The sequence below is a fragment of the Lagenorhynchus albirostris genome, chromosome 11 (genome assembly GCF_949774975.1).
Source record: "Lagenorhynchus albirostris chromosome 11, mLagAlb1.1, whole genome shotgun sequence".
Lineage (NCBI taxonomy): Eukaryota > Metazoa > Chordata > Mammalia > Artiodactyla > Delphinidae > Lagenorhynchus > Lagenorhynchus albirostris.
This window is the reverse complement of record NC_083105.1, coordinates 102,217,526-102,239,342: the sequence shown is the minus strand read 5'-3', so window position 1 is coordinate 102,239,342 and position 21,817 is coordinate 102,217,526. Positions and strand designations below refer to the sequence as shown.

The following is a 21,817-nucleotide window of genomic DNA, read 5'->3' as shown; positions in this document are numbered from 1 at the left end:
AAGGCAGGAAAGGGCAGAGCAGGCAGAGGGACACAAATGTGAAAACTGTAAGTCAATTAACAGTTTAAAAGACTGTCAGTTGTTGTATGCTTCAGGGATAGGGTGAGGAGAGATGTGCATTTAAGAATCAGGCCAAATGGAAGGAGGCCTTGTGTGCTTTGATAAGAAGTACGGACTGTATCCTGCCTGCCTTTCTCCTTCCCTTTCTCTCATTCCTTAAACAAACCTTTACTGAGCAGATACTATGTGCTAGGCATTATTCTTCGTACAGACAACAGTGCTGAAAAAGACAGACAAGGCTCTTGTCCTGTCCTCACGGGGGTGTGTGACCGAGGGGAGCACGGTGGCAGTGAAACGCATGGGACATACAGAGTGGAGTAACACAAACGTCAAGTGCAGAAGGCTCTATCTCCCTGAAGAAAACACACGTGCAAAATAAACCAACGTGCATATTTAGCGGTGATCTCTACCTAATGTTTCTTGGGCTTCAAAAAGGAAAGTCAAACCTTGCTCACAATAGGCAAGTCATTTTGTATTATCACAGGCCATCTTTCTCGACAGCCTGCACCACTCCCTTAAAATCTTACTTGGACAGAGGTGGCAGAAAATGGGTCGGTTTCTCCACCAAACTCGAGCTGCTCTGGAGAGGCTGATGGAAGGTGTGGTTAGTTGCTGTGCCCCTTTACAGATGACCCTAGTCACCTGCTCCCCAGGTTTTCCAGGGCTGCTGCTGAAGATACAGTTTCACACGCCTCATGCAACAACTTCAGTAACTGAAGCAGGTTCTCAGCCAAGGGGAAACGTGACAATATTAACATGATTCATGTATGTGAGCAAAGCTGTTTGGATGATAACATGTGGGATGGCATGCCTTCTATTGAATTCCTGGTTTTTCACTCAAAACTTTCTGGAAAACTCTTAGCTTGAGATTTTCTACCTTGGCCTCACCCTGAAGGTATTTTTTTTCCCCTTAGAAAGACTGATTACTTCCATTCAGGCATATTTGGAAAACAGGACTGAGCCAAAATACTTTTTTTCATTTCAAAGACAAGTTGTTTCACAAAGAAATAATTTAATGCCAGTTAAACTTTGATACATCACTGTTCGTGCTTTAAGATGCCCTGTCTCTCTGCAAAATTTCGGAGTGGAGTTTCTAAAATTAACTGGCTGTGTGCTCTGTTTCCAGCAGGCTTCCAGTGGCATGTTAACTTCATGGTTATTAATATCAAAAGGAGCTACTAGAAATTCGATTTAATTCTGTCCTTTAAATTTCTCCCTCTTTTGAGAAGAAAGAAATTAAAATTTCCATGGCAACACGCTAAATCTGAGAGGTCGGCCTTACCTTTTCCATCACACAAATCAGGTGGGTGACCGACAGGCTGTTAAATGGGTCTGTTTTTAGGCAATGTCCACACCCGGGAGTCAGTCCTGCCCTGACCCCAGCGTGCAGTTCTCGACCCGCGGCCGTCACTGCTCCCTGCAACCTCACACCACAGGATGTGCCCTATGCGACACAGCCTCTGCTTGTGCGTTGTAGGTGAACAAACAGGAGGCGTTCAGCTGGAAGACGGTGCACAGCTTTGACACGCTGGTGCAGAGCTCCAGCAGACTGATGGCACGATCACATCTACAAGGGGCTGGGACACCATCAACCCCACTCTGTGGCCGGGAACAAAAGCAGCTTAGGATTACTGTTCTAAAGCTGCTCGATTTCTTCTTTTCTATTTTTATTTCTCAGTGTTTATTCCATTTTTCTTTCTTTTACTTTCCATGTCTGCCCTCACCCCGTTTTCTCCTTGTTTCTTTTATTCATGGTTTTTGCCTCCTTTTAGCCTTCTCATTTTCTCTACTGAACTAAAAAAATCACGACATGGAAAAAAGAGAACCAATGGATTTTACAGGCAACAGTAAACAGAAAGTGGAGCAGAAGAGGGTAACCTAAACTAATTCATCTAATGGTCCTTTTATTGAAAAACTTAGTAGGTTGTGACCCACAGTTCCCTAGAGACAGCTGACTTGTCAAGGATCCTCATCCAAATATCCCCAACTCAGACTTCCTTTCCGTGGTCACAGTCACGAGTGGCCATCAGTTCTGTGAAATAACAGATTCCCCTTAACCCTCTCCCTTCCGAACCAGCCCTTTCTGATTCTTTGGCAAGTTACACTGAGGGGAGAATAAAGTGGGGCTTACTTCAAATGGTAGCTCCTAATACCTACTGAAGAGCCAACCACTGCTAAGAATCTTGACTCTGAACCCCGAATACTCCAAGGCAGCTTCTACTGCGTCAACCTACAGAGCAGCTGAGTTTTGTGAGGGTGTCGCCAGAGCTCAGGTGAGAGGCTTACCTGTTCCTGGGTCATCTTCTGCAGCTCATTCTCCCATGCTGCCTGGTCATCGTCCAAGTTATAGGAAGCTGGTGGAGTGAGTCCTTGAAGAATCAGGGGGTCTCGGTCATGGCAGAGGGCTGTCAGGTGTCCAATGTACAACTTTAGTTTGCTTCTGTTTTGGTCAAGTTCTAAGAGGGGCTGGATGATCTGAGGTGAAAAAAAATGAGGAAAGTCAAGGTCAATCTGAAACAAGAAGTTCCAGTCTCTTTATGCCCCCCAAGGCAAAGAAACGGAGCAAGACTAGAGCTCTTGTAATCACTACCGCAGTCTTCGGGACTGTAGAGAGAAGCAGGTCCATACACCTGCACGTGTACACGGTCACACCCACCCACCGTTCTGGGGGCTGCGTGGGGACTGCTGGCATGGACATCAACGCGAGATGCAGTTCTGACTTTGGGCTGGAGATCAAGCACAGGGTGAGCTTGTTTTTGCAGAGGTGGCATTCCTGATACAGAAAGACGCCAGTTACTTCACAATTGCTCATCCCATCTATTTACAAGGAGGTTACAAAAGACTGCTAGTGATTCACTTTGTTATGAAGCAGAAACTAACACACCATTGTAAAGCAATTATACTCTAAAAAAGATGTTAAAAAAAAACCGCCAAAACTCCTAGTGAAACGTGCTCATCTGAAAGCCTGATGCCACATGCTACGTGTGTTCCTTCACCTCCTACAATGGAAGGAAGGTTCTGCCTCTGGAGAAAGTGCGTGTTTTTCTCGGCCACGAGATGTGGTGAGTGAACTCATGACTAGATCTGCCTCCTGGCTGGAGCTCCCTCGTTCACTGGGCCGGGGCCATCGATCCTCCTTTTAATGGGTGACAGATAAATCCTTACACAACGCCAGACCCCTGAGCCTGAGCCCGGGCCCAGTGTGACGCTGGGTCTCTTCTCTTGAATAGCAGTCCTGCGCTAACTCTGTTTTGTGTCCCCTTTACCCTGGATGAATAACTATCACCTCGGCTCCCTCTGAAAGCACATCAAAGGACAGATGACTTCATCGGGCAGCTCTCGGGCCCGATGACACTCGGTCCTGGCAAGCCTGAGGGGCTGAGGCAGAGCTGGGCCGGCTGAACCGGCACGGCGTCTGCCTGACACACAGCAGCTGGGGGAGCCGCCAACCCACCAGATGCTGGCAGGCCCCAGACGTTCCCAGGGCTCACAGGCAGGGTCTGCACCTGCTGTGTGTCACCGGGCCGGCACTCGACACCAGCAGGACACCTCTGACCCACCTAGTGGACAAGGAGCTCACTCATCTTCAAGTCAACAGAAACAAGGCCTGGTATTACTTTCAGCAGTGACACTGATTTCTTCCTGGCCTCAGAGGACTCCCCTGCTGCTTTCCTTTTAAGAGTTTCTAAAATAAAGTTTTATGTTTTTTATTGTGAAATCAATGCATATTTTACTCTGAAAAGTATGGGAGAAAATATAAAAGAAATAATAAATAGCCTATAGGTATTCCATCAAGAATACCACTTGCAACATTTTGCTGATTTTCCTCCAAGTCTTTTTATAAACTTACATAAATCAACTTTTAACAGTATCATACTTCACGTTTTGCTTAATACCCTGTTTATCCATTTAGTGTTATATTGTGAGTACTATTCACATTACGTATTCCTGGAAAACATGATTTTTAATGGTTGCTTTATAAATATATCACATTTCCTCTGTTTCTAATACTATTTCCATAAAATACTTAAGAGAGGGAACAGCCAGGGCTTAGTGTCTAAAACGATCTTTAACTTACTAGAGAGATCAGAGTTCAGAGTTTAGGCCTACGTGGTATAATACAATATAGAAATTGAAGCCTGTCTAGACAAACCAGAGAAAGTGAATACATTCAGCATTATTATTGCTTTTAAAACACACACACACACACACACAATTCTCTAAGGATAAAGGTTACACATTCAGGGACTGGGGTGGAAGGCTCTGGGCTCTGTAAGGGACCCCTAATCAGCAGGCTCGTGGTACGAGTCCTGTGTTACCCGTGGTATCAACACTGCCAACCACAGAAGGACGAGACTGTTTTGCAGCGGATTTGGAGACTGGGGAAGTTGGATAGCTTTCTACAAACAACACTAATCTCTCAAAAAAGACTTGTATTTTATTCCTGGCCACAAATGCACATTCACAGTGTAGAAGATTTAGAAAGAGTTCCAAAGCAGAATCTTTAAAGGCAAGTTCAAGGCAACTCCTTTAAATGCATGTTCACCTTGCACGTCAATATCCCAACTGTGTAGCCACGGCTCTCCTACCACACCCCTCATGCCTCCGCGCACTGCAGCCCTATTTCATTTCCCGTGTTTTTAGCTTGGCCTCCTCTAGCTTCTTTCATGGACACATTGATTTAAAAAAATCACTTTGGGGATTTTCATTGGATTTGTGCAACTTACTCCCATTCTTTGTGTGTGTGTGTCTGTGTATAGTTGCCATCACTTCTGGGCTGCAAGGCTGAAAGCTGGTATCTTAGGTAATTACTGTTTGAGTTGGAAAACTGACATAAAAAGGCACGAGCTCTGAGGAAGAAGACAATGTGATAAATGGTGGTAGTGGAGAGGTCAAATTTTTCACAGTAAAATGGAATCTGGAAAGATACTAGCTCACTGCTGTATGACTGGGAATGAAAAAGTGGACTTTTTAAGGTCCCTGTTCTTAATCAGAGATGAATCTCAAACTGATTTAAATGTATTTCATGCTGAGGTGCTGACAGATTACAAAATATGTAGTGTTTTGCACTCTGAAATTTTTCAAAGTCCAATTGAAAAGTTAAAAAATGATGGAATCTGAAAAATTTTTCAAGGATAAAAATCCATTCCATGCAATGACCAAGATGCCCTTTCCTCTCATGTCAAAAGGAGTCGCTTTTTTAAAACAAAACAAAAAAACTATAGAGCTTACTCGGTGAAAGTGTATGAAACTGCCCGACCAGCACAGTTCTCAAATCTATCCATCAAGGGGAAAAAAAAAAAAAAGTCACCGTGGCCTCTCTGGGACACATTCAACCATGTCAATCATGTGGGAAATGTCCTTATCTCTTCCTTCTCCCCATCTAACTTGGGCAGGCCACTCAGAAAAGAAACTGCATTTCCCACAAGGTAGAACTGCCACTGCCTAATCTCAAGAGGGAAGAGGGACACTTGCCAAGTAGGAAAAGGATGCCTTACAGGATCCAGAGGTTATGTCTTTTGTCCACATACAACCTCAGTACATTGGCAAGAAGTCCTACCCAAAGCTGTCAGTAATGCGGTCAGACCACATCAGTCCTACAGCTATGCAGAATTAGAATTACCTATCTTTTTCTCGGCATAAAGAAGTTAAAATATGAACTTGTCAAGATAACCTCTGCTTTTATCAAATATAATGCCAAAATGTCAATATCCCCCCAATCCTACATTTACGGAGCTGTTAAGGAAAATAATTTAAATTATAAAGGGGAATGAGAGCTTTCTGGTGGACTTGCTGAAAGCCTTGTTTCTTCTTGCAAGGATTTATTTATGTATCAGACCCTCAAATTGGCTTCAGAGGCCAGCATTTGATGACACATGGTGATGGAAGACAGTGACCTCCGGAAGGTGTTTATTGTAACCTCCCTTCCACTTGAGCAGGTTAGATGGCTAGAGATCTTCTGGAAGACAGACCAGCTGCTCCTCTATTGTTCGATACAGATTGCAACTGAAAATTCTACGGCATCCCGTTTCTGCAACCCATTTATCTAAGACATGGGAACACATGTTCTTGGACCAGGATGGGACGTTCAGTGAAAGGCCCCTCCAGTCAATTCCATGGTCTGCCCCCTTCTCCCCACTCCACTGTTTCTGTACTAGATCTTTAATCTAAGTATAGGTGGGTTGGTTACGGCACATTCTGGGAGCTCATTCTGAGAGGAAAGGTATACCTTGAACTGAATATCACTTGGGACTTAAGGCATTTGCCCTTGCAGTACTAATATTTTATTGTTTGGAAGATGCCACTGTTTTTCAAGCTAACATTTATTGATCGTTTACTGTGTTCCTGGCAAATTATTTTTATATTTACTATGGTTCCTCTGTCGCTACCAAATCCTCTTACTCTTCTGTCTATCTGCGGAAGTCCTCGGAGGCAGGTTCAGCTGTCCCTGGATTACTGCATAAATGCCAGTAGCAGTTCTGACTTCTCACTGGGTCATCATTACACCACTGTCCCCCAGTGTAGGTTCACCAAAGAAGTCCTGGAACAACTAACATATTAACTTCCCAGAAACATTATTCTTTTAATGACATTCTTGTCCAGAGGCCCCAGCAGAGAGCTAAACTCTGAAAAGTAAAAAAGGAAGCAAGGGAATAAAATTCAATGGTCTAGCCTCAGTCTTTTCTCTCAAGAACTCATTTTACCTTCTTGGTTGCGGTGTGTGTGAGGATGAGGAAGATGAAGGACGGTACTGGGTCTCTTCACAAAGTTTTGGACCTTTGTGTTGCTTTCTCACTTAAATGCAGCTACTTTGTGCAAGAATGTGGTTCTTTGAACAAAGATAGTAAACTGTCATGATATTTTTCCTACATTAACTAGATATACTGCGTATCAAATCACACATATTGACACTAAGAACATTATGTAATTCGCTTAACAAACATTCAGTGGATGCCTTTGTGCCACGCCACAGCCAGCTTTTGCTGGCAGGAATATTAAGAACGAGATGTGGTCCTGTTCTGCATTAAAAAAAAATCACGAAATAATGGAACTAATGTGTTGGGTGTATATAAGAAGTAAAATGCGTATATTCAGGATTTATCTTTGTTTTAACTTTAGTTTTGAAGTTTACTTTAGGCAGACCCTTAAATTGCTAAATCAACCTCTTTACCTTGATTTGAGGCTTAGTTTGACGTAGTCTTCACATATAAGGTTATAAAATTCAACAACTTTTTTATTCTTAGTGGTCTCTGAGATCCAACCTTTTAATTTAGCCTTCCCATTTGGAGCACAAACAGAAGGATACTCAATGGACCCCCCTAAATGTTTTTGGTGTTATGGTCCTTACTCATTTGTAATCCTAGCAAGCTGAAAACAAATATGCCTTCGAGAATACCCCTCTATCTTATACTTCTCCTGCAAGAGAGACCCTGGATAAACATACGCCTCTCAGGTCACACCCTCATAATAACTGATATAAAGCCGGGCTACAGAAGGGTTCATGAGATACACCTGCATGACCTTCATCAGAAAACAAACCTTACTGTGAACAATGGGAATCTGGAAAGTTTCAGCAGCTTTAGCCTGAGTTGTGCTTAGTGAGAGGGCTACAGTCTTTGGAAAAAAAAATCTCTTTTAGGGGGAAGTCAATTTCTAAAGTTTCATGAAAAGTTAAAAAGATAACCTAAAGCTAAAGGCAAGAAAGTTCAGAGCTCCAAATCCTGACCCCCACTTCATAACCATTTTTCACGTGTGTCTATTTGACTCCTCAAACAAACTTTATAGAATGGGACTGTCTTACATTTATCTTCCAAAACAAAAAGTCACGACAAATACAAAACCCAGAACGACATTTCTTATGCTATAAATATTTACTAAGTACTTAGAATATTAGTTCTGTACTAAGCAGGGTCCCTTCCTCAGCATCTCTTACAGATGACCTACTATTACCACTTGTTTAGCTGATGGAATAACTAACCAGGCAATCCCTGAGGTTCAATGAACTTTCTCATTCCCCTCATCTACATCCTGGGGACAGAGGTCTTCTCATTGACCAAATGTGGGTCAGGCTCCCCTGACCTCTCTTCTCAACTGGGCCCTGACTTTTGGGCGTTCATGTTCATCTCTATATTGTCCAATTCCCCCAGGAATTCTAAGTTGGTTTGTATCTGATGGGGTCCCTCATCGCCCACTATCCCTGATCACTCTGCCTGCCTTAGGCAAGAATCCAGTTAGGGTGGTTTAGCCGGAATCTCCCCCTATCCCTGATGTTTCCTCCTTAGGAAGTGTCCATCCACTGACCCCCACCTGCTCCTTGGCTGTAAATTCCCACTTTTCCTTGTTGTATTCAGAATTAGGCACTGTCTCTCTCTCCCTCACTGCAAAACCCCACTGCAGTGGCCCCTAAACCCATCACGATGGTCCTGAATGAAGTCTGCCTCACTGTTCTTTAACAAGTGAGTAAGCACCACTAGGAGCTCACATCCAGGGCCACTAGTGAAACCGAGTCCCCCTAAAACTGACCTCCTCTGCCGACAGTTTGTGATTAACCTCTCCAGGGGAAACTTTATTCCGTTTCTCGTCCTGAACCTGTTCCCCTGAGAGTGAGGGGCACCAAAGAAAAGGGGGGACTGAAACCATGCGCAAGCCCCTGTGTCTATATCCTTCGAAGCAAAAGCCTTTTGCTTTCGTCTCTCAGCCCTCTCCTGAGTCTCAGGAGGCTGACTCCAGAGGGAATGACCAGGAAATGTGAAGACGCAGAAGCAAAGAAGAGCTCTGGGTCAGGAACCTGGTAACAATTCAGACTGCACACCAGCCACACAGCAGAGCCACCAAACTCCCCGTTCCCTGGAAGATACGGATAAAGGCCTGACACACGTTCCTAAGCTGTTTTTAGAGGAAGCAGACCCCCACAGATGAAAACTACTGACCATCAGAGAATGTAGGCCCCAGGCCGGTTGAAACTGGAAGACTGGTGATGCTCGAAGCTTCACCTTGCTGCCAACCAATCTGAGAACTGCGTACGAGCTGATCATGCGTCCTGTGACCCTCTCCCTCACACACTCTGCCTGTAAAACCCCTTCCCTGAAAGCCGTCGGGGAGCGTGGGTTTTCAGCACGAGCTGCCCGTTCTCCCTGCCTGGCCCTGCAATAAACGCTGCACTTTCCTTCACCACAACCCGGTGTCAGTAGATTGGCTTTGCTGCGAGTGGGTGAGCAGATGCAAGTTTGGTGTGGTGACACTAGGTGAATGAGATCAATAAACATTAATCAGAAATCTTACCACATAGAGAAATGCTGGGTTCTAAAAGTAAAAACTCTCTCCAAAGGTTTCAGATTTAAAGAGCTTTACGGTTTGTTAAAGTTAGATGTGTCTTTGAAAAACGGCAAAAGGTTTGAAACATGAAAAAAACAGTGGGAATCATTTAAAAAATAAAATGTGATCATTTCCTCTTAGTTTTACAACTCAGAAATCTGTTGTCAATTTTCCTTTAAGCATGCATTACCACTCCAGCAAAACAAAACATCTCCTATTTCTTGACCCAGATATGGAGACAAATATTCTGTACTCAAAGTTGTAAGGAGATAGGAAACAGAGTTTAGAATAAAATGAATCTTGAAATCTGAACTACAGAGCTGCTAACTGCATTTTGCCTATTTACTCCTTATTCAGCTAAAACCTATCCTATTGTATTCGGTACAAGGAATCCTACTCGAATAGAGAGCAGAGTGTGTGGGCCCCGCCACTGAGGGAAGAAACCTCCTGCTGAGCCCACCTCTTCATGGCCATGAGAGCAGCTTAAGGCTGGAGGTATTGCAAGGACCTGCTTCAGTATCTGGAAACTTGTAAAATCGAGGAAAATAAGGTCATTCACCAACAAGAAGGCAGACAAGTGAGTACAGATGAAGACAGGGCACATCAATGGGCAGTAATAAGAGAAAACGCTGCATGAGGCGCCGAAGCCATCGCGCGCTGACGAGTGGAGGGGACAGGAGGGGACGCACAGTGAGCACCCTGCGGGGACGGGCGGACGAGGCACAGGGAGGTCGCCAGTGGCACGTGTCCCGCAGCTCTTCTTCCTTGCTCCTTCAATAGAGATGAGAGCACCTTCGATTTAGTTCTTGGCTTGAGGCTTGCCTTTCCACAATAAATCATTTACTGTATTTTAGCAAACCATGTAGTGGTTAAATATTTGTGTGTGTGTATATTTTACAGGACTTCCCCACAGTAAGGTTCCAGGGCTATACACTAATGAATTACAAATTATGAGGAAGAAAGTCTGGGCACGGGAAAGAAAATAAGGCAAAAGAGGGAGAAGAGAGGGTCACACTCTTTGAACAGGCCAGGCAACTGAAGGCTGACGCTGAATTTCAAAGGAAAAACCAGGTAGGCGGTTGGCCACAGGCGAAGACAGTGGCCTCCACCCCGCCGTGCCCGTACACACACGCGCTGCGGCCGACGCCTGCTCCGCCCAGTCCTCTGAGCTCTGGCGCCTGAAGTGCGCGGGCTGCGTTAGTGAGGCAGCCAAGCACTTCTCAGCACTGCTACACCTTCACAAGACAGAGGGATGGATGTGAAAAGCAGCAACACGCTTGTTGCCTGCCGTGTGGAACACAGTAATGACCTTACCAGGACGGTTCATTTTCTCCTCCCTCTAGCCACTGGGAGTAGAAGGCAGGCCAGCCCGAGCTGTGCCGGGTGCACAAAAGGAACCTCCTGACCTGGCCAGGATCTCGGTAAGTAACCAAGGATGCCAGTCTAGATTGCAGGGAGCCCACCCAATCGCTCCGCCTTGCAGGCCACAGGACGACAGAGGAGCGAAGAGCCGAGTACGCTTATCTGGTGACGAGGAGATTCGACAGCTTATCTGTACAAGGGCTCCCAAGCAGAGGCCAGGCTCTGGGGGAGACTCCCCTGTGACTGGCAGTTATTTCAAGGCTGGGTTAAAAGCAGGTGTGTGTGCGTGTACACACAGAGAAGCTGGAGGAGCAGACACGGGCAACTGGCCACTAGGCACATCATGACTGCAGCTCCGGCATCACATCCCACAGCACAGACTGCAGACACGCAGCATCTCCAGCTGAAAGCTTGCAACGGCTGCAGCTCCAGTCACTGTGTGTCCACAGGCTTTGGCTTCTCATCACACAGTGCTTCACAGGCACCTGGCCTTGGGGGTGCAGGTGGGAGGGAGGGGCTCCCTATCACCTGGAAGGCAGGGGAAGATAGACATGTACCTGTAGCTGTGTGTACACATCAGAGACGGGTATCTGTGCTGCTAGAGAAAGACAGGCTACACACAGGAATTGAATCTCTTAATGCTGAAGTAGGAAACAGAACACGACCTGTGACAGGCTGAAACACCTGTGAGTGTGTATAAGGAGGCCCATGTATACGCCTGCAGTGGCGAGAGGGGGCCGGCAGGACGGGAAGAAAGATCTGTGCAAAATGGCCCTTAGCCCGGAATTCAGCTTTAGGATAGCTTAGCACTCTGCTTAACTGGGAGGATGGAAATGTTTCAGAATATCATAAAAGAGCCCTTCAAGAACAGAAACCAGTACCAGGGCAGGGGGCACCAAGGGCATCTCCTTCACTCACTCCGGGCTGAACTCGTGCTGCCTTCTGGGGGCTGGCCTGGTGCGCCCCACCTCCACCCGCTGCTCTTCTTGTGCCCACGCCCCCCCTTCTCCATCTCTCCTCCTGACCCACCCACATGAAGAATCTTCATTTCCACTCCACACTCACACCAGAACTGTCGTATATCTAAGAATCTAAGAGGGATCTTGGCTGCTCTGACAGAGCTGTCCTTGCTGGATTTATGTCTGCCACAGTCAATCAGGAAATCATATTGCAAAAGCAAATTCTTTCTGAAAATTTTATACACCATGAACAAAACCCATGGATTAACGATTTCCAGACATCACCCCTTCCACCTTGGGAGTAATCCAGGCTTTGGGTGGAAGAAAAAGATTTGGGAAAAACAAAAATTAGGAAGACTGCTTTTCTCTACCCATTTCCTTTACTTGGGAATAAAACCTTCACACAATCATTGAATTAATCTCTCTTCCCCCTACTTCTGAAAGTTAAAGTTCCTTAGCGTGACACACACTCTGGTAGACATCACCATTTCAGTGTTTCTAGCTGCTGAGGTTTAAGCAAAGGTTTACTATCGGAGGATACAACAGTGACTATGACAAAAGAGTTCAGCTCAGGAATACCAGAAGTCCTACAAACTGTGGCTGATATTATATAAGGTAACCAGCCGGGGTAATTCAAGATCCAATAATCTGGGGCCCACCAAGCCCTTCTCCGGAAGAAGGGCCCCTGTGCCCTGATTCCCCGATCCCCCTGATCCAACACAGGGCTCAGTAAGTGCTGACTGAAGATCAATTCTGAAGTGTAGGGTCAGAGCAGGGCGGTCCCACTGGGATGCGAGATACAGAATGCTGAGAATGAGCAAACCCACACATTCCGATTGAGCCGGGAGACCCTGAGGGAAAAACTGCAGAGTACGGCAAGTAAAAAATGGGGTGCGGGGCAGTCCAAGGGGAAAGTTCCAAGGAACCAGAGATGGGGGTACATCCAGACGGAAGCACGTGAGGCTACCTGATGTAACAAAGAATAAGCAGCTTCTGGTATAGTTGTAAAGTGACCTGATAGCGGGGGAAAAAGTTAAGTTTGTGCAGAATCTTTGTATTGGTTTCATCTACCAGGCTCTAGTCCCACCTTTTAGTACTCATAAGAAACCTATAACGCACATGGACCCACATCCAAATTTTGTAGCAATTTCAGTGAGGGAATACAAAGGATAGAGACCATGTTGCTGATAGAATCAGAGGACCTAACACTTTATGGGTGTTTAGAAAACAGAAAACAACGGACAAGTGACACAGAAACTCCCAACTCTAGAAAGCAAGCAAAGAAGAAAAGGGAGAGGAGAACGTAGAAACACCTTTCTTCACCACGTTAATCTGTCCCTGTTATTAGTGCTTTCCCTGGTTCCCTCCAGGGAGCATACTTTTGGTGTTGTGGACTTGAACAGCAACGAACAGGAGGAAAAGCTCTCTCTGTGCTTTAAGCAAACTGCCCAAATGTACGCATCACACAAGTTGGGGGGACTCTTCATACTCAGTTGCCTTGTGGGCTCTAGCAGCTATAACCTTCTTATATATGAGATGCTACTGCTGACAAGAAATAGAAACATGGGGAGCAAAGTCTCTGCCATCTTATTCATCTAAGCAGTAACAGCTCATGACACTTGGTCTGATATGTTTCTGTCATCTGTCTAGCAAGCCATCCACATATCATTCCCCAGATGTGCCATTTCAAAGCACAGTGCAGAGTCATCCTATAGTGGGCACGTGTGTTTCAGACTATCCTGTGAGTCCGGTGAGGCACGTTCTATGTACCTGGAGGTTTTCAGCTTTCCCTGACTCCATTACCATGCCTGTCTCAATGATCACACATTTCTGTGCACGCGAATAAAGCAACAGGTTCACGTGTTAAGACACACTCGTACGTTTATGTGAACGCGCGCACACACACACACACAAACGGAATGTGGTCTGACTGGGAGGGCCCAGGCTCCTCTGAACTGGAACTCCTGCATCTTAGCATCTCTTGCATCAACGACAACTTGTACGTTCCAGGGAAGCACGGTTGTTTGCCCAGCTGCTTGTCTTACCTATGATTAGGTTAGTTGCTTCCCTCATGGAAAATTTTTGTTAGTTAGCCACGGAATTCACTGAGGTGGTCCTCAGCATCTCATGATCTTAACTAGGAATTTTATCTACTTGAACACTTCTCTGGCAAGAGCAGCTGTGGCATCTCACACCTTATAGCACCACATGTTAAGCAGACACAGTGGTGTCCTTCTTTAGTGCCAGGGAAGGCCATGTGACTGGCTGTGGCCAGGGCCACGGCCACTAACACGATCATTCAAACACCACAGCCATATGCATGCAGGCCCTTGGCTGGTGATTATGTTAATTACTGGGCATCTAGCTTCAGAAACTGTGGTGAAAAAAGGCTTTTCTACCCAGAGGCTACCCTTAACAGAGACAGATTTGTATCAGTCATGTTGTGTGCTACAATATCTTTGCACTGCATTGATGACTCTGTGCAACACTGCAAAGCCACAAAGCAGTTAACAGCATGGGCTCTGGAGACAGACTGGCTTACCTCTGGGGCCTGCAACCCTCTAGCTATGAGACCTGGGACAAATTACTCTGAGGACAGTATACCTTATGAGACTGTAATAACCCACGTGTCCATCACACGGTAAGCTTCTTCAGTAATTAGTGACCATTATTATTTCCAAGAACCTGCTTTACCATCTGTAAAATGGGAATGACAATTCTCATCCGTGTGAGGATTTGAGCACATGTAAAATGCAAGGTACTCTTGATAACTCCAGCTGACATTCTGACCCCGAGGACACCTGAACCCCATCATTTGCACTGAGCTCCACCAATGACCGGATGGCTACAAAATGGCACATGAAGAGATGAGAAGCACAAAGAACTGGAAAAGCAACACAATAGACCAGAGGTCAGTAAATAAACGACAGTCCATGGACCAAATCCGGCATCACTGCCTGTTTTTGTACAGTCCATCACTAAGAATGGTTTTTCAAATGGTTGGAAAAAAAATCAAAAGGGTATTTGGTGACATGTGGAGATTATCTGAAAATCAAATTTCAGTGCCCATAAATAAAGGTATATTAATCATAGTCATATTAACCTTCACTCATTTACATATTGTCTGAGGCTGCTTTCCCACTTTAGAGCAGAGCTGAATAGTTTTGACAAAGAGTAAAGTTCACAAAGTATAAAACATTTACTATCTGGACCTTTATAAAAAGGTCTGCCAATCTCTACAGTGGACCTATTCCAGATAACAGGGTAACTATACTATTAGGGAGGAAATGCTTATAATTTTCTTACAGATTACTTAAGAAATAAATAATAATTACTGTTAAAAAATTCAATTCACAATGAATAGTACTTGTATTAATAGTAATATCAACACAAAACAAAACATTGGCTAAATAGAGAACTGGATTTGGCAATGGGCATAAAAAGAAAATTCACAGTTGCAGGAAGTTCTAATTAGTAAAATTTGATCTGGACAAAATCCCTGATTGATAAATAAAGTCATTATAAAGTTTAAATATGGAAAAGAACTGATACTAAAATGATTCAGTAAAATAAGAATATGGAAAAAGATGGACATTTTCAACCTCACGCCTGAAAAACTGATAAAGAAACTGAATTAACTTAGTTTCAGTTCCAGCAAATATTCAGTGAAAATCCCTTGACATTGGTATAACCTGATTTAGATGTTTGTGAACAGATCAAATGTTTCTATTGAGTCAAATATTCTCAAGGTTAAACAAGGATAAAACACTAAGTATATCATTCTGAGCACAGAGGAAGTTATTTTAGTGATCATCGAGGTCATTGACACCTGCCTCCTCGCCCCACTTTCTAAACGAAAAATTCAACGCCCGGGGAGGTGACCCGGGCCGTGAATGTGGCTGGACCGAAGTCACTCGGCGTCCAAGTGTCATAGCCACCACGGAACACATGGGCTCGTGCAGGGCTGTTTATGTGAACAGTGCCTGTAGGCAAGTTACCGTTCTGAATCACAGTGGGGCTTCCGGGCTGCGTTCTCTGCCTGGGACGTTTCTGAGAACCAAGCTTCCCGGTGATGAGCACACTGGCGATCCTCCTCCATCCCGTCCACCGCCGTGGCATCCAGGCCACATGGCCTCCTCCAGGACAGAGCCAGAAGCTCTGACATCCCTCCCGCCCACCCTCCACAGGTCGCCACGGCACACGAAGGTCACTGTGATCCACCCGTGCTGGCGGCACCAGCCGTATGGCTTGTCACCCTGCCCCAACACCTGTGGAGGTTGGCAGTAAGTCCGCACATGCTTTGACATGCCTCCCCTCAAAAAGTAAAGCCTAAGACGCTCTGGTCCATTCAGCACAGACGGGCTCAGTGCCTCGCGCTGAAGGAACAGAACACAGTAGAGGTGGTGGTGTGTGACTTCCGATAATGGGTCATAAAAGTCGCTGTGGCTTCCTCCTTGCTCCCTTCTCTTGAATCACCCATTTTGGGTCCGGATGGTGAGGAACTGAAGGTTCCTGCCAGTATGAGCTGTGGGTGAGCATCCTGGAACGGATGCTCCGTCCCCACCAAGCTTTGGACAACTACAGACCCAGCTGACATCCTCACTGCAACCGCGGAGACACTCACGCAAGAGCTACCCAGCCAAGCTGCTTCCGAATTCATGACCTGCAGAAACCACTGACCTAACAGGGGTGTATTGCTTTCAACGCTGCCAAGTTTTGGGGTAATGTGTTATGCAGAAATAGAGAATGAATTCACACTCTAAGCATACCCACAGGGAGCTACTGAGAGTTCAACAGATTTACAGTATATCTGCTTGGCAATCGTCTACTGCTCCTTCAAGATGCGGCACAATGTAACCTCCTCTGTGAGCCCTTGAGCCTCTGGTGCAGACCTGGGTTTTCCTATGGCACCTCGTATTCTTTTTTCTGTTGGAGAAAATCTGTCCTTTAGTATTTGTTTTATAGTCTTGAAACATGTATTTCAACCCAGGTACCTAGTGCAGTGTAGGTACATAGTAGACTCCCAATAAATATTTTTGAGTTAATTTTCTCATTTCAGTCAGTTTTAAACCAAACAATAAAAACTTCAAACCGCACTTACGGACTTATTCTGTATGACCTCAGGACCCAGGTGTCAGTAATGGACTGCGGAGAATGTGCATTTTAGTTTGTAAAAATATGAAGTCAGGGATAAACACTCTGGTTCAATTCTGGAGGATGTAACAGTGTGAATACTAGATTTCAAATAGTGACCCATCAACAAAATGACTGTGAGAATTTGAACATTTACGATTTTTTCATTTAATACCCAAAATGCCAAAAGAAAAATCTGAATAACTTATTTTATATTCACGTGAAAAGGAACCCAGACAGTGTAACAGCTTTTGGGGTTTGCCAAATCCCTCCTCATGCAGAAAGTCTGATTCTAGTCTTGAAGAAGAGAGAGAGGTATATGTTCAGTGTTGACTATCTTTCAATGAAAAGAAATGAAGTCTTGCTAACAAGTGGTTTGCCTTAAAACCTGAATTTTCACCGCAAAGAACCAGCCATCTGTTTTGAATATTATAAAGACTAAGCCTCTATTTGTGCTCCGCTTTGATCTCCTAGGATAACAGGAAGACAGTGATACAGTCCAGCTACACCTCAATCAAGTGTGCGCACTTAATTTATCCCAGAAACGCTGACTGACAGATCCAGCTGGAAACTGTAGTCTCGTCATCCCAGGATCAGGAAGAAGGAGGCAGACACATCAAGGGAGAATAGCTTTTTGTTTTGGTTGATGATGCATTTTTGTGTCCAAGAAAATATTCCTTTAACCCAAAACAGACAGTAACCCTAAAGACAGAGAGAATGTATAGAAAATAACAAATTAGGGAGAAGCTGAGGACAAGTTAATGAAAGAAATACTGCAGAACCCTATTGTAACAAGACTGTTGTTAAATAGTTCGGATAAAATGTGAGTCAAATCATATCCTCCAAAACATAACTCTATAGAATAAAAATGTGAAACAGTAGGCGAGTGTTAGGCCTATCTTCCAAAACTGGTATTAAAAGGGGTCCCACCACATGTTAACTGAGGGGTGGCTGGTAAACCTGACAATGTATTCTAGAAGGTGGACTGGGAAGCCGGCAGTCCATGTCATAACCGTGTCAGGTTACAGGATAACCTGTTAGGGTACAGAGTAGATTAAAAGATTAAAATATCTACTCCAAATGCATAAAATACACGCAACTTTCCTTTAGGGTAAAAGCTCACCGGTTTTTATTTCAAAAATGATTTATTGGGCTCCGTAGGGTCCCCCCATTTTCAGAGGACTGTGAAAAACAATTAGGATGTGAAGAGTTTTATTTTGCATGAAGTACAAGGATATTTTTATTGTCCAGGAGGAATGTCTGAGTCACGAGCGATACTACACACAGGAGGAAGCCCGCACTTCCTTATTAGTCAAATGCTGGTAATTGTTAAGGTAAGAACCCATGGCTCTGAGAGCTTATGTTCCAGAGATGTCTAAACACTGCAATTTTCAGTCTAAGAAATACATCAAGTGAGTCACAGGACAATGTCACCTTAAATCATTCAGCAGAAACTACAAAAATGTAGGATGTACCTGTGGAACACTGTTAACTCTGTCTTAAAAGTACACTGAGAGGGGCTCCCCTGGTGGCGCAGTGGTTGAGAGTCCGCCTGCCGATGCAGGGGACACGGGTTCGTGCCCTGGTCTGGGAAGATCCCACATGCCGCGGAGCGGCTGGGCCCGTGAGCCGTGGCCGCTGAGCCTGCGCGTCCGGAGCCTGTGCTCCGCGACGGGAGAGGCCACAACGGTGAGAGGCCCGCGTACCGCAAAAGAAAAAACAACACTGAGAGAAAGGTCTCTCCCCCAGATTACTCACAACTCACTCACGCGGCCTAAGAAGAGGTCCTTGCCTCACTGAGTTCGTGTGATCACCAAGCCTGTCAAGAATCACTTATAGCCACCGTGCAGGGGTGGTGCTCCTGCTTCTTTCTACGGTCTGAAAATAACCCTCAGGTCAGAAAACTTCAGAAGAAAGTGTCACCTGCCGCCAAGGGTGCTTCTTAAAGGTGATTAGGTCTGACAACGTCTGTGGCTGACCTCCCGCACAGATACCTGGGAGAGGTGTCTACACTGTTGCTCAGGCAGTACTGGTGACATCATTGATGATTCAGTAAAGAAGACATTTCTTTTGCTGCAGGAAAAATTAATTACTAGGATTGTGGGTTACTTGTGCAATGGGAGGAATGTTACTATATTAGGAGAGAGGAGAAATCCATAAAGTGAAGAGGAGCATCAAAGGATCTTGTAAATATTCGAGGATTTTTACCACAATCACTACCAATGTCACACAGTCCTTTACTGAGCATTTCCTGTGTGCCAGGCAGAGGGCTAAGTGCACTGAATACATTAGTACATGTAATCCTCCCAAGAACCTTCACTATAGGTTTTATTACTGCCATTTAACAAACGAGGAACCTGATGCTTAGAGAACAGGTTGAGTGACTTGTGGGAAATCACACAGCTACCGAGCTGGACTCAGATCACATCTGGAGCCAAAGCATGCTATTTACCACCAAACTAAATGGCCATAAAGTAATATAACTGCCGTATAGGGGACACAGGAGAAAACATGCTTTGTCAGTTTCACAGGTAGGACGTGATAGGAGAAAATAAAAGAGACAGGATAAATAAAATCAGAAACGAAAGAGGAGACGTTACAGCTGATACCAGACCAATACAAAGAATCATGAGGCTACTACGAACAGCTATATGCCAACAATTTGGACAGCCTAGAAGAACTGGATTAATTCCTAGAAACATACAACCTACCAAGACTGAATCATGAAGAAACAGAAAATTTGAACAGACCAATAACAAGTAAGGGAACTGAATCAGTAATTAAAAACCTCCCAAGAAAGAAAAGCTGAGGACCAGCTGGTTTCATTAGTGAATTCTACCAAACATTTAAAGAATTAACACCAATCTTTTAAAAACTCTTCGAAAAAAATATAGGAGGAGAGAACTCTTCCAAGTTCATTTTACAATGCCAGCATTACCTGATACCAAAACCAGAAAAAGATGCCACAAGAAAAGAAAATTACATGCCAGTATCTCTGATGAACATAGACGGAAAAATTCTCGACAAAATATTAGCAAACCAAATTCAACAATACATTAAAAGGATCATACACCATGATCAAGTGGGGTTTATTCCAGAGATGCAAGGATGGTTCAACATCTGCAAATCGATCAATGGGACATACCACATTAACAAAATGAAGGACAAAAATCACACAGTCATCTCAATAGGTGCAGAAAAAGCATCTGACAAAATTTAACATCCACTTATTAAAAAAAAAAAAAAAACTCAACAAAGCAGAAACAGAGGGAACATTCCTCAACATAAAAAAGGCAATATAATGACAAGTCCACAGCTAACATAATACTCAATGGTGAAAAGCTGAGGGCTTTTCCTCTAAGATCAGGAACAAGACAAAGATGTCCACTCTCACCATTCTTATTCAACATGGTATTGGGAGTCCTAGCCAGAGCAGTTAGACAAGAAAAAGAAATAAAAGGCAGCCAAATAGAAATGGAAGAAGTAAAACTATCACTGTTTGCAGATGACATGATATTATATGCAGAAAACCATAAAGACTCTGTCAAAAACTGTTAGAACTTATAAAAGAATTCAGTAATATTGCAGAATACAAAATTAATACACAAAATCAGTTGCAATTCTATACACTAATAACACACTATCAAAAAGAGAAATTAAGAAAACAATCTCATTTACAATTGTATCAGAAAGAATAAAATACCTAGGAATAAATGTAACCAAGGAGGTAAAAGACCTGTTCCTTGAAAATGGTAAGACATTGATAAAAGAAATTGAAGAAGACACAAATAAATGGAAAGATAGCCTGTGCTCATGGATTTAAGGAATTAATACTGTTAAAATGTTCATACTACCCAAAGAAATATACAGATTCAATGCAATCCCTATCAAAATTCCAATGGCATTTTTCACAGAAACAGAACAAAGAATCGTAAAATTTGTATGAAACCATAAAAGACCCCCAAATAGCCAAAGAAATCTTGAGAAAGAAGAACGAAACTGGAGGCATTATGCTCCCTGATTTCAAATATATTTCAAAGCTATAGTAATTAAAACAGTATGGTACTGGCATAAAAAGAGACATATAGATCAATGGAACAGAATAGAGAGCCCAGAAATAAACCCATGGATATATTGGTCAATTAATTTATGACAAAGGAGCCAAGAATATACAATGGAGAAAGGACAGTCTTTTCAATAAATGGTACTGGAAAACTGGACAGTTACATGCAAAAGAATAAAACTGGACCAAAATCTTACACCATACACAAAAATTAACTCAAAAAGGATGAAAGCCTTGAATGTGAGACCTGAAACCATAAAACTCCTATAAGAAAACATAGGTGGTAAACTCCTTGACATAGATCTTGAGGATGAATTTTTGAATCTGACACCAAAAGCACAAGCAACAAAAGCAAAAATAAACTAGTGGGACTACATCAAACTAAAAAGCTTCTTCACAGCAAAGGAAACCATCAACAAAATGAAGACAACCTAGTGAATGGGAGAAAATATTTGCAAATCATATATCTGATAAGGGGCTAATATCCAAAATTTATAAAGAAGTCATACAACTCAATAGCAAAAAATTCAACTAAAAGTGGGCAGAAGATCTAAATAGACATTTTTCCAAAAAGACATACAGATGGCCAACAGGTACATGAAAAGGCACTCAACATAACTAATCAAGAGGGAAATTCAAATCAAAACCACAATGAAATCATCTCACACTTGCTGGTTATTACCAAAAAGACAAGTGATAAGTGATGGTGAGGATGTGGAGAAAAGGGAACTCCTGTGCACTGTTGGTGGGAATGTAAATTGATGCAGCCACTATGGAAAACACCATGGAGATTCCTCAAAAATTCAAAATAGAACTACCATATGATCCTGTAATTCCACTTCTGAGTATATATCCAAAGGAAATAAAATCACTATCTTGAAAAGATATCTGCACGCCTGTGTTCCTTGCAGTGTTATTTATAACA

At 43.8% G+C, this 21,817-nt stretch overlaps 1 protein-coding gene across 2 annotated transcripts in view; it reads right to left on the bottom strand.

Moving 5' to 3' along the window:
* ERC1 (ELKS/RAB6-interacting/CAST family member 1) overlaps window positions 1–21,817 on the bottom strand; it is a 415,242-nt gene that overhangs the window by 26,735 nt on the left and 366,690 nt on the right. For both annotated transcript variants that reach the window (XM_060164429.1, XM_060164430.1), the window contains exon 18: window positions 2,347–2,535. In XM_060164429.1, coding sequence (XP_060020412.1) covers window positions 2,347–2,535 — 189 coding nt within the window. The remainder of the gene's footprint in view (window positions 1–2,346; window positions 2,536–21,817) is intronic.